At 43.3% G+C, this 13,773-nt stretch overlaps 1 protein-coding gene across 2 annotated transcripts; it reads left to right on the plus strand.

Moving 5' to 3' along the window:
• The first annotated feature begins 647 nt into the window (after nt 1-647).
• On the plus strand, nt 648-7,472 carry PTTG1 (pituitary tumor-transforming 1). 2 transcript variants are annotated; one of them, XM_011947710.1, is made up of 6 exons: nt 648-732; nt 1,148-1,249; nt 1,560-1,744; nt 3,002-3,095; nt 6,460-6,618; nt 7,334-7,472. In XM_011947710.1, the coding sequence occupies exons 2-6, from the start codon at nt 1,159-1,161 to the stop codon at nt 7,411-7,413; spliced, it is 609 nt and encodes a 202-aa protein (XP_011803100.1). In that variant the 5' UTR covers nt 648-732; nt 1,148-1,158; the 3' UTR covers nt 7,414-7,472. The 2 variants fall into 2 exon arrangements, with proteins under 2 accessions (XP_011803100.1, XP_011803101.1); XM_011947711.1 differs by lacking the exon at nt 648-732 and adding an exon at nt 759-1,006.
• Nucleotides 7,473-13,773: the final 6,301 nt, after the last annotated feature.

A 13,773-nucleotide genomic window follows, 5' to 3' on the forward strand; every position in this document is an offset into this window, starting at 1 on the left:
CAACATTGGTTGTTTCGACCATTTCTACAATATTTCTATTTATTTTCCATCCTTTCTTTTTTTTTTTTTTTTTTGAGACGGAGTCTCGCTCTGTGGCCCAGGCTGGAGTGCAGTGGCCAGATCTCAGCTCACTGCAAGCTCCGCCTCCCGGGTTTACGCCATTCTCCTGCCTCAGCCTCCCGAGTAGCTGGGACTACAGGCACCAGCCACCTCGCCCGGCTAGTTTTTCGTATTTTTTAGTAGAGACGGGGTTTCACTGGGTTAACCAGGATGGTCTTGATCTCATGACCTCGTGATCCGCCCGTCTCGGCCTCCCAAAGTGCTGGGATTACAGGCTTGAGCCACCGCGCCCGGCCTATTTTCCATCCTTTCTACGGTGCCATTTAAAAAATATATCTTAAAGCAATAAAACATTGTTATTGAGTCAGTACCACAGTCCATGCAGCTTAATAATATGGAGAGCAAAAAAAAAAGCCTCTCAATTTTTTTTTTAATATTACACGACCCTAGTTTTTTGTTCCCCAGAAAACGTGCCACAAAGTTTGCAAGAAAGAGCTTTTGAGGCGGAGTCCTGGCTGCTTAGGTCTCTTCCATTGGTTCGGCTTGGTGACCACGCCCCCGGCCCCGCCTCTTGAGCGGAAGAGCCAATTGGGCCGCGAGTTGTGGTTTAAACTGGGAGTGCGCCGCGTCCGTTCACCGCCGCCTTAGATGAATGTGGCTGTTGGAAGCTGCGTGAGTGAACGGGAGGGTCGCGGCCGGTTAGGTGAGCCTGGTCGGGTGGGGAAGGAGGCGGGCTGGGGATAGGCTGGGGCTGGGGCTGGGGCTGAAGCTGGGGCTGGGGTTGGGGTTGGGGGACTGCCTGGGGCGTAGATGGCTCCGAGCCCGTTTGAGTCTCGGACTGCGAACTGGACCCTTGGCATTTCTCTGGAGTGCCAGCCCCAAACCGCCTGCTCCTCGGGTCCTTAGAGCCTCTGACTCAGGCTGAAAGATTTGAGAGCTGAATTAAGTACTTGTTGGCTCACGCCCGTGACTGTCCCTCTGTTTAGTTCTTTTGTGTGGACATCCCTAGGATAGAAACTTTGGTATGTTGCTATACCTTTGCTTTTCCCACCTTACCCAGTATCTAATATGTATTTCTCATTCTTAGAATAATCCAGAATGGCTACTCTAATCTATGTTGATAAGGAAAATGGAGAACCAGGCACCCGTGTGGCTGCTAAAGATGGGCTGAAGTTGGGGTCTGGACCTTGTAAGTACACAAGGCTGCAGTCGGATACACTGGTATTGTGTACGTGGCCTGGAGCTGGACGAGACATTTAGTGTACTTTTTGAGCAATTGGAGTCAAGTCTGTTATTGGTCCTTTTTCATTTTCAGTATCTTAATGGGATGATTTAAGGGAGTACTGAATCTCAGCTATTAGGCCTATCAGAGCCATACCACTACCAATAATGGGGGGTGGGTTTGGGGGTGAGAGTTAGGTCAAGTTTACATATACAGTATTCAAGTTGTACAGGTATTTTGCTGCTGGAATATTCTTATAGTAAGACTTTTTCTTCAGCAGTCAAAGCCTTAGATGGAAGATCTCAAGTTTCAACACCACGTTTTGGCAAAACGTTCGATGCTCCACCAGCCTTACCTAAAGCTACAAGAAAGGCTTTGGGAACGGTCAACAGAGCTACAGAAAAGTCTGTAAAGACCAAGGGACCCCTCAAACAAAAACAGCCAAACTTTTCTGCCAAAAAGGTAAGTATTGGCCATAAAGACACTGTTTAAACACGTAAGCACTTTTGACTCTTAAAATGACGATTGGCATCATCCTACACAGCTTTCTTCCCTCTGAGTAGAAGGGAAATAGAGGTTAGCAAGCAGAGTAGTGGAGGAAACTCAGATTGTCCTTGTGGACCTCTTGGTGCCTTGTGATTGGAAATCTCAGATGCAGCTAATGCATATTTGTCCGTCACCTGTCCTTAACTAGTGTCTTAAAACTGATTGGTGGTATCTACTTAGATTCGTACTGAGAGAGGGTGCCTTAAGAGGTTCTGTTGCTGCTATAATAGCACAGGTGTTGCCATTCTCCGCCTAGCCTTCCAGGGCAAGCAGCAGTTTGTTAGGTGACAATTTGCTAGCATGTTGATGTTTGTGTGAGTGTGGGTCACAAGCTACAGGTCTGTGTATCCCAGACTGAGAGCACTTTGCTGTGAAAGATGACGTTAGCATGAGGATTAACACTTTATTTGAATAACTGTTTTGTTTAATTTGCATTAGGAAACAAGTGGTGAATTACATGTAGTGCTACTTAGGACAAAGATGTCTTTTTAAAAAAGTGAATTAACTTAAAAATATTAAATACAGGAATTGCAAAGATATGGCAAAAACAATGAGACACAGAACTGAAGTGTGAGAACCCCATAGGGAGTTCTAGGCATGCATATGTGAGGTGAGATAAATCAGGAATATGCCGGCTTCCATTGTAGCACCCTTCTGTAGTAGACTGTAGTAGACCTGTCAACTCCAGACTAGGAGATCGCCCATGGTGTTTTTCTCAAGTCCGTGACAATGTCTTGCTGCCTCTTACTCAGTGTATTTGAGGAACACAAACTTGTTTTTAATATTAACCAAGCACATAATTAGGTAACACTTGCGGAAAAATCACACTCCTATAAGCCAAAAATGGCTTTGATGATTAGCTACTATCCTGGGTGATTCATGCCCGTTTTGTCCTCTGTTAGGTTGAATGATTGCATTGATTAGCTCTGAATTAACTGCATTCTTGATAACTTATGCTGACAGGTGCTGGTACTTAAAATTTCAGATTTTAACTTTTGAGTCATGCTACTCGAATTACATTTGAATCATATTATTTGAAGTATATTTAAGTGTAATTATGAAAACTAAGGATTATGGCTTCTTAGAAGGCAGCATGAAATTGACAAATTTAAAAACTAATCAGCTAATGAGACTTCCACTCTCACTAACCCATATTTTCTTTGACTGTTCTAGATGACTGAGAAGACTGTTAAAACAAAAAGCTCTGTTCCTGCCTCAGATGATGCTTATCCAGAAATAGAAAAATTCTTTCCCTTCAATCCTCTAGGTAGTATCTTTTGTAATTGCAAAAAGTGCTTTTGGCCTTTAGTTTCTTAGTATTCAGCTCAGCTGTAACTTGATATGAATATAATATATGACCAAAAACTATAATGAGACTGTCTGAATCTGAGTTGTTTTGGACAAATGTACTTGTTGATGGAATTATTTGCAAGATATCATCTTAGATCAGGAGGGGAATAGGAACAAAGATATAGAAGACATTGTTCCTGTCTATAAAAGCTTATCACCTAGAGGAGGTAAGATGTATTCATGAATATTGAGTAAGTCCCATTGTGGACAGTTTTTCTCATAAGCCTTTTAGAAAGTGAGCTTTATGTCAAGTTGAGCAATGCCTGAGAGTGCTTTGGTAGGATTATTTCTTTGGTTAGAAAAATCTACATAAGACAGTGAAGACATGTTTTTCAAATTTCTTCAACCTGCTACATGTATCTGAAGTATTTTCTGTTTTGGAAACAGCTTTTCCAGCTTTAATTTACTCAACCATTTGAGGAGAAGCCACTGTGTGTCAGGCATCGCTAGGTGCTGGACACACTGTTTAACAAGATGGGCCCTGCCTGTGGGAGCCCACAATTTGAAGGGAAAGTCAGATGCTGGACAAGTCATCTCACTGTGAGTGTGAGCCAGAAAAAAGAGCATTGTAGGTCAAAGTGGTGCAAAGATCCTGAGGTAGGAAAAGGGACTGAAGTGGTTCTAGGAAAAATACAGGCAGAGTGAAGGGGAGGATACAGGTGAGGTGTGGGGGCAGATCAGGGAGGGCCTTTCAGATTTCTGAGCTGGATCTTTTACCCTTTTATTTAGCCAAAGAGGTCATGTAGTTATTCTTTTACTAATTTGCATTCAGATTTTTCTGGCTTTTAGAAACTACAAATATTTCTACGATTAGTATTCTTGAAATGGTCTCGTTGCAAGTTTGTGAGTACATCAGGAGGGAAACTGAGAAGGATTGCTGGATTCGAGGGTTTGTGTGATTAAGTTTTAAAATTATAAGATGTGGTGCATCCGTGCTAATAATTATCATTCAGCCATTGGGGAAAATGAGGTAGATTTATGCATATTGATCAAGAATGAAGACCACAATATCCTGTGTTAGAGGAAAGAGAGATTGCTAAGTGACCCTTCAGAATAGTGTATATTGTTAAATCCATCTACAGTGGATGAAGATGTCTGCTTCCTCCATGTTCACTAACTATCAATGTTTTAAAACTCTAATCTTTATCAGAAAAGAAACATTTCATTGTTTTAAATTTGTGTGGTGAGCATATTTGATTATTGGCTGCTTAGTTTTTCTTTTATTAACTTCCTGTTTGTGTTTTTCTTTGATTAAAGAGCTCTTTGTAGATAAAATTAGCTCCCCTTATATTGCAGACTTCTTTCCTCTGGAGTCTTTTGTCTGTTTATGATTTCCTTTACAATTCAGTGGTTTTAAGCTAAGTAGTCACATATCATTCAATTCTTTCTTGACTTCTGGGTTTTACCAGACTTGAAAAAGAGCAGACTAATTCTTGAGTACTTAGGCTTTAGAGAACTTTCATACCTAAGGACAAAGATTTAGAAATTAAAACTGAAAAACTTAAGATATTCACTAAGTAATCACATTACATTAATGTAAATTTTTTTTAACATAAAATATTTGTTTTGGAAAAGTTTTGAGAAGAATGGCATGGTTTATATTTTTGAAAAATATATGAAGAAAACCTGACCTCACAAAGATATGTTTTTAATAGTTTTTTCAGATAAGCGTGGATAGTTTTCTTTGCCACTACACTAAAACCCACAAGTGACTGTTTCTGAATATATAATTGCAATGTGGAATCTGAAACCATATCAAGGAGCACTTTGTATCTTGACAGTAAAATCCATCGGTCTGTTTTGCACTTGGAATGTATCTTTTATTCTTGCATCTATCTTGTGTTGATCATTCAGAAATATTGATTCACTGAGATATGTAGATACCCATATGTTGAGATGCTTTATTATACAATATCAAAAGCACATTAATACCACAACTGATCTCATCAAAAAAGTCTAAGGCACCTGTCAAGCTAATGACTGCAGATAAGTTTTCCAGAATTCCTTTTTTTGGCCAGACGCAGTGGCTCATGCCTGTAATCCCAGCACTTTGGGAGGCAAGGCTGGCAGATCCCCTGAGGTCAGGAGTTCAAGACCAGCCTGGCCAACATGGTGAAACCCCGTCTCTCCTAAAAGTACAAAAATTATCCGGGCGTGGTGGGCGCGCCTGTAATCCCAGCTACTTGGGAGACTGAGGCAGGAGAATTGCTTGAACCCGGGAGGCGGAGGTTGCAGTGAACGGAGATCGTGCCACTGCACTGCAGCCTGGGTGAAAGAGTGAGACTCTGTCTCAGAAAAAAAAAATTCATTTTTTTGTTTTTGACAAAATTTTGACATTTTATATTCTGCCATTGGTAACAAAGCCTGTCAGTTTTTTCCTTGAGGTGATAGACTTCTTTCATGCCTTTGAGAAAAAGTGTGACAGGCATCCAGGTCTGAGTGACCATGGGATCTCTTGCAGTTGTTAATTCAAGTAAAAACAGTATTCCAGGAAAAAGTTCTCTAGTTTTAGCTTGCAACTCAGACAAATCCTTTTGCTTTGAGATAATTATATTTTGGTGTGCAGTGGAAGTGCTTTATGGCATACTTCTCATTTTATCACATAGAACATTAAAAAGACATCTTCTCAAGGATGGAGAGCTAATAAAATTAATACTTTCTACTGCATATGGTGAAGTGACATTAAGTGAAACTGGCTTTTTTTTTTTTTTTTGAGACGGAGTCTTGCTGTGTCGCCCAGGCTGGAGTTCAGTGGCCAGATCTCAGCTCACTGCAAGCTCCGCCTCCCGGGTTTACGCCATTCTCCTGCCTCAGCCTCCCGAGTAGCTGGGACTACAGGCGCCCGCCACCTCGCCCGTCTAGTTTTTTGTATTTTTTTTTAGTAGAGACGGGGTTTCACCGGGTCAGCCAGGATGGTCTCGATCTCCTGACCTCGTGATCTGCCCGTCTCGGCCTCCCAAAGTGCTGGGATTACAGGCTTGAGCCACCGCGCCCGGCCGAAACTGGCATTTTAAATTACAAGTGCAGAAAGATGCAGAACATAGAGACTGCTCATATGGTTTACTGTCACTGCCTTGATTTGTGTTGAGGCACCAGCAGCTTTATCCACCATTGTCTTGGTACCATCATTACAAATGTCAACCCAGTGGGAAAAGGTGTGAATATTGTCATGAAAATAGTTTTGACCTCATGGACCCCCTGAAAGTGTCTCAGACCACAAGGAATCTACAGCCCACACTGAGAACTGCTGCCCTGACAGAAACACTTTCTCTCTGTAACAGACTTTGAGAGTTTTGACCTGCCTGAAGAGCACCAGATTGCGCACCTCCCCTTGAGTGGAGTGCCTCTCATGATCCTTGACGAGGAGAGAGAGCTTGAAAAGCTGTTTCAGCTGGGCCCCCCTTCACCTGTGAAGATGCCCTCTCCACCATGGGAATCCAGTAAGTGAGCAAGTGCCCTTCTAGAAGGGCTGCAAACAATTTGTTTCATAACACTTCCATTACCGTGGGAACAAAGTTGTGCGGGAGGTGAGCCTGTGAGTCATTTCTGTCCTTCAAATGACAAGGATAAGGTTTCAGAAAAATAAACTATTCTCAATTGGTATTGCTTTTTAGTCCCAAATGCCCCAGTAAAATTGTTATTCTGGAAACTGGATAGTCTTAGTTACAGCCAAAAGATTAATTCTCCCTTACATCTTCTTAGGCTGTAAGTTGAAGCATATATAATAAACTTGTTGGAATGATGATTCCATATTATATCCAAAGCTAATATGAGATCAAAACACCTGTGCTGTAGCATAGACTGACAATAATTTCTTACTGCAGAAGGTTTGAGGTCTTTGAACTGGTAGTCAAAGCCATCATTATGTTTTCTGTTTGTTCTGATGTGGGATAATTTGTGCTAATAAGTTACATTAGTGAGACTGTTAGCTCTTACTCTGGTCTCTAAGAGATTCAGATACTTCTAAGACTTACTTCCTAATGAAAGTCAATTCTGGGGCCACAGACATATTCCAAAAAGTGTGTGTCAGGAGGGGATGGAGGTGATTGATCAGACAAAGGGAAAAACATGAGTTTTTGACAGCTGATATCTATGTTGGTATGGACAATGACTCAACGGTTTGCAGAAATTTAATAAGAGATTCCTGTTTTCTAGATCTGTTGCAGTCTCCTTCAAGCATTCTGTCGACCCTGGATGTTGAATTGCCACCTGTTTGCTGTGACATAGATATTTAAATTTCTTAGTGCTTCAGAGTTTGTGTGTATTTGTATTAATAAAGCATTCTTTAACAGATTCTTCCAAGTATTGTGTTTGCTTTTCTGTGGAGTTTACTTAAAACAATATGAAAGCTAGCTGAGGTGTTTAACAAAGAGTCTATAATGTGACAATAGAGATTTGTCTGATTTCTAAAATCTTAAATCCTTTTGGTTTAACAGCTTATTTTAGAAGCCACCACTGTTTTTCCTGAAAAGTATAACCTCTCAATGTATACTTTATTGATTTTTTTGCGGCCATTAACTAGTGACAGTTATTAGATCTCTTAATTAGAAGAGCTTTTTCCAACTCATTAAGTATCTATTGCTAGGCATTCTTTATTGCTGATTTGCCTTAGTTTCTAATGACTTTAATACTCAGTATTGAAAGGCTCTAAATCTGAGAATTCAACCTCCTTGAGATCTTCAATTAGGTTTCTTGAAGATCACTGGAGATAATTTACTGATAGTAAGGTCTACACTCCACCTATAGGAAACTGTATTTAGTTATTTACCTTGTGTTGGATGTGAGTATTAGAGAAGCATTATTGTGTTTAATGTTTGACACTATTTTCCAGATAAGATAATGAAGCTCAGAAGTTCATTGATTTGTCAAAGATGTGAAGAGCTAGAAAATGATAGAGCTGGTATTTTGATCTCAGTTCTGAGGTTGGAATCAAAATAGAGATGGCAAATGGTTGCTCATAGGTTTTATCTTATTTTTTTTTGAGGGAGGGGGTAGATATTTTAAAAACCTTAATCATTTCCACTATTTAAAATGCTAGTGTTTCACCAATCTGGCTTTGGAGAGTTCTTGAAAAGAGATATGTCCATAGTAGACCCTATTTTTGTCACTTGCTGGGGTTGGAGGTGGATTGCTGCTGCTGCCTTTTGGGTGGAGTGTAGGCTTTCTATCCCACAGACCCTGCCTTAAATGGCCTTAGTGAGAACTGAAGTGATCCGTTTACTTTTTGTGTCTCTTCTCAGACCTAGCCTACTTAACTAACTTGACTTGCTTGGGCCATGTAGTCACCTGAATTTGACCCTTGCTTGATGCTAAGTTATATAAAAAGTCTTTCCCTTGATATATCAGTAGCTTCTATGGTCAAGTTAGAATGTGAACCCTTTGGCATTGTTACTGAAGGAAGTTGAAGGATATTAGGCATGAAATACTAAGAACACCCACAACTGCTTATCCTGATTTTAAAACTTTTTACCTTCTAAATATAACTGAATCAGTGTGACTTTCTGGAATTAGTAGAAAGGCAGACTTCTAGAAGATAATACCATAAGACTACTAGGGCATTTGGCTTTAGGGGAGAGTTAGATTTAGCATCCTCAGGTAAAATAGGACTGCTAAGAAAAGCAAAGTATAGGTTGGACACAGTGGCTCACACTGGTAATCTCAGCACTTGAGAGTTTGGGGCGAGAGGACTGCTTGATCCCAGGAGCTCGAGATCAACCTGGGCCATGTAGTAAGACCCTTGTCTCTAAAAGAATTAAAAATAATTAGTGGGGTGTGGTGGCGCATACCTGTAGTCCTAGTCTCAGGAGGTTGAGGCAGGAGGATTGCTCGAGCCCAGGAGGTCAAGCTTACAACTTGAGTGGCTATAATGCCGCTGTAATCCAGCCCGGGTGGTAGAGTGAGACACTCTCAAAAACAACAAAAAAAGCAAAGTATAGTTCTGAATGGCTTTCATACTCTGCAACACAAACTGAAGCTTTGGAAAATTGTCTTTTGTGGTAGAGGGAACCAAGGGCTGGGAGCAAGGAGACTAGTCAGTCGCTTACCAATTAATTGCTGTCCTCTGGGTCACAACTAAGTATGGAGGGATCTGATCTTTTCATCTGCTGTTAATCAGATTGCAGTGTGCATAATGTGTGTTGAGACTGAGAACTTTCAGCAGATGCTCCTCCATTAATACAGATAATTTGCATCTTGTGGGGGTTGTTGCTATTTTGTTAAGTTATGATACTTTTTGAAATAAGACAGACTTTATTCATACCTTTACAACTCTGTAATCCTTCTACCTTTCTTTACACCACCTTTGAGACTGCCTCTCAGGATCCTGTACCCTCTTAGAGTAGGAGCTAACAGTCAGGAATGCCGTTATCTTGCTACCATTTCTTCTGTTTTACCACAAGTTGTATTTTCCTACTTCTTTGCATGCCAGCCGTGGATTTTACCTTTTTTCATGCTGGGTGTTTTTACAATTCTATTAATATTCTTAACCTTTGTTCTGGAGTATGGGTAAGGTACCTAGAAGCAATTTGATTCATTTGAGACTTGCCTTTAAGGTTAGGCATCACCAGAGCAGCATTTAGCTCAGGGCTAATTTCCCTCTGCTACTGAAGTGCCAGATGCTTAGGTCTCTGCTGCTCCCTGAATTATGAGGTTTTCCTGTCTAGCTGGTGGGAGAAGACACTATTCCCAGCCCTGTGTGGGCTTCAGGAATTCTTCCCTTGATCTTTTCAGCTTGTTTTCTCGTGCATGTATGGATCAGCGCCCTTCTGAATATTACAGGGAGACCCTCTACAAATTTCCAGGGTTCTCTCTGTGCAGCTCTCTCCTCTCCAGTGCTCTGCTCTGCAAACTTGGCCTGCCTTGGCCTGACTCTCTGCTCTGTCTCTTCAACTGAGGAAATTCACTGGGCTCTGCCTGCTTCCCTCCCTTCCCTACTCTGAGGCCTGGAAACTCAAAAGTAGCCAGTGAGGACAGTCATCAGCCTCACCTCACTTATCTCACATTCCTCAGGCATCGCGGTTCTTCGTTGCCTGATGTCTGCTGTTTGGGAAGCCCTTGTTTCATATATTTTGTCTTGTGTTTTAGTTTCAGGCAGGAGAGTAAATCTGGTCCCTGTTACTCCATCTTGGTTGCCTTTGAAAGTTCCTTCCAAGTATTCCTTTTTTTTTTTTTTTTGAGATGGAGTCTCGCTGGGTCACCCAGGCTGGAGTGCAGTGGCACGATCTTGGCTCACTGCAAGCTCTGCTTCCTGGGTTCAAGCAATTCTGTCTCAGCCTCCTGAGTAGCTGGGACAACAGGTGCCTACCACCATGCCTGGCTAATTTTTTTTTTTTTTTTTTGTATTTTTAGTAGAGATGGGGTCCATGTTAGCCAGGATGGTCTTGATCTCCTGACCTCGTGATCTACCCACCTCAGCCTCCCAAAGTGCTGGGATTACAGGCATGAGCCACCACGCCCATCTTTTTTTTTTTTTTTTAAATCGAGGTAACATTCACATAAGACAATTCATTTAAAAACGTACAATTCAGTGACTTTTAGTTCATGCAGTATATGCAACTATCACCACTATCTGATTTCAGAACACTTTCATCACCCCCAAAAATAAACCCACGCCCATCAAGCACTCATTCCCCACTTCATTTACTTTGGAATGATGTCCCTCTGCCACCCGGATGAAGTCTGAGTTGCTCAGTGTGGCTCACATGGCCTTGTGGTGGCTCCTTGGGGTTGTAATTTCCTCTCCTCATTCACCTGGTTCACACCCGTCCATCTCTAGTACTCCAGTGAGATGCTTTTCTTACCAGAAGCCTTTTCTGATACCCTAAGATCAGATTATGTATCCCCCAATTTGTTCACTTAGCCCCTCACCTTAGCTTTTTCCTTGCACTTACCGTGCTCAGCTGTGTCCGGCCCTCTCCGCTATACTGGGAGCTGGATGGGGTATGTCCTGTGCAGTGGTGTATTCTCTGCCTGGCATGTGACAGGTGCTCAGGGACTTGCTGCAATGAGTTAAGATGTCATCAGTCCCTGGGGATCCCTGTTCCTAGAGACCCAGTGACTGCATTGTACCCACTGTTAGCATCACACAGTATCAGGGCCAGGGAGGCTGACTTCAAGGTTTCCAGAGAAGAGAGTGGTGGGGGCAGGCGCAAGTCTGGGAGGTCAGCTTCTCCCACCCTAGACGGTTCCTGGTCATCTGTTTATCTGTGCCCCGCCAAGCCCAGGTTTAACCTGTTTACCGAGAAGCTCCAGCTCTGCAGGGGAAATATAAACTGAGTTTCTTTCTTCCTTAATTGCCACCAACCATGTTTTGTTGACCCATCCTCCTTTCTGGGTGGTGGGTGATGCTGAGCAGCATTCAGACAGATTTCACAGCTTTCCAGGTACTTTTGGTTAAAAATAAACTTTGCTTATTTTAAAACTTGAGGTTCAAACCTATTTCAGGTTCTTCTCCCTCTCCCCCAGGACAGGCGAGAGCTTGGCAAAAGCCCATGTGTATGCTCTGCTCGCCACACATGTCCCCTCTCCCCTTCCGGTGTTAGGACCCTCGTGGGGGCTTAGTCCAGCCCCAAGCCTGGGAGGACAGCTGGAGGGAGAAGAGAGTCTGCTCCTCTGACAGGCTACTTGTTGGCTATGGGGAGGGTGCTGGCTTCATTTTGGCTGTTGCGCTCTGTACCATGCTGGCAGCCTCTGCTCATGGGGAGGTCCTTACATAGAGAATCACCCTCTCCTCCATGGCTGAAGACCCTGTCCCTCCTCAGAATGGCAGCCTGGCTCTCTTCCCACACCTTTCTCAGGTGGGTCCTCCTATTGCTTGGTCCAGGGGCTGTCCATGGCCTCTGCCCTTCCATTATTAACCACTGGGGTCTTTTCCATTCTCTTTGAGGGCTGCAGAACCAGAATGGGGTGAAGGTTTCCCTGTAGGCCTGAGTACTCCAGCAGGTGTCCCACTGTGAGAAATCTCTGGGCCAGGAGCAGGTACCAATCTTTAAGTTGCAGTCAGTCTCCACATGCCGATGATCCTCTCCTTCTCCCCATAGTGCAGTGAGAAGACTCAAAAGGATGCACCAATAGTCCCAGAATGCTCTCTCAAGAGCCCTCGCTCTCACCAGTCTTGGTTCTATTGGTGGCACCAGCATGGGCTTACCTATTTCTCCTTCAACTCAGCAGGTGTGTATCTGGGGGTGACAGGCCATTCTCCCCTTCCTGAAGATTCCTATCTTTATGTGTTCATTTAAAGCTTTTCATGGCTACAGGAAGGAGAGGAACACCTCTCCCACCATGGACACAGCTTTTCTCTGCAAACACCCCAAAAGTGGACCACCTCATCTATCAAGCCTCTTTCTGCTTCTGATGGTTGATGCTCCTAGGCCTGGCATCTCTTGGCAAGCCCGGAGCTAACTTTAGAATATGCTATACTCAGTGGCTTTTGGGGGCCTTAGCTGCATGTTTTCAAGCAATAGGAACAATCAAACAGCAGATCTGTCTCTCCTTTTTAGCCAGAGTGAACTTGGATGAGGGTCTTGTTTATCCTTGCAGTCTCCAAGTCCAGTGTCTTGCCTGGAGTAGATGAATGATCAGTTTGTGAAATTGAATCACGGCAGGAAGAATGAGTGCAAAGTGGCTCCCTTTGTTTCTGTGTGCACAGGCTCCTGGGAGGATTTGTGCCTACACCCCCTTCTGAAGAGGCCTCTTTTTCCTACAAGAGGAGCCTGGGACTGATGAGCTATTTCTCTTTTCAGAGCACATAGTGGAGCAGACCATGGGCCCCACTTTCCTCTGCTGCTTGAGGAGTGGGAGTGGGTTTCCATGGCAATGGCACGCACTAGCACTCACCTCCGCTTTGCAGCCTTGCTGCAGAGGTGAGAGCTGCCTGCCTTTGGTATGCTGCTCAGAGCCCAAGCCAGGCTGGCTCCTGGCTTCCTGCACTCTTGCAGGAAGGGACACTAGCCCAGAGGTGTAAGTCAGGGGCAGGTCACATGACTAAGAAGCATCTTCATCTTACTGGAAAGATGAAAAGTTAGTTGAGTATGATGTTCTGTATTCAGTTTGAAAACTGGGCATGTGACTAGAGCCGTACAACACATCGTATTTCAGTCTTGTAGTTAGAGGCAGAGGGTGGTATGTGAGATGCCAAAGGGGAGAGAGGGAAAGGCAGGCATGGATTCATACCTTAAAAAAGAGACAGAGAAAGAAGGGGGAACTAAGAAAGCAGCAGACAAAAACTACACGGTGCTTGGTGCCTACTGGGTACTCAGACACAGGGCTGTCAAGTTTTATGGGAGGGTTGTGTTCCTGAAGACCTTGTATAATTACCATAAATTTATGTAATTTAAGACTACTCCTGATGTGGATGTTGTATTTGTGTGCTAGGGCTGCCATAACAGAATACCGCAGACTGAGGGACTGAAACAATGGACATTTATTTTCTTAGGACTCTGGAGGCTGGAAGTCCATGACCGAGCTGTGGCAGGGTTGGTTTCTTCTGAGGGCTCTCTTTTTCTATTGCAGTCGTGTCCCTGGCTTCTCACTGTGTCCTCTCACAGTCTTTCCTCTGTGTTATCTGTGCCCTTCTCCTAAGGACAGCAGTTAGATTG

The sequence above is a fragment of the Colobus angolensis genome, unplaced genomic scaffold (genome assembly GCF_000951035.1).
Source record: "Colobus angolensis palliatus isolate OR3802 unplaced genomic scaffold, Cang.pa_1.0 Scaffold27, whole genome shotgun sequence".
NCBI lineage: Eukaryota > Metazoa > Chordata > Mammalia > Primates > Cercopithecidae > Colobus > Colobus angolensis.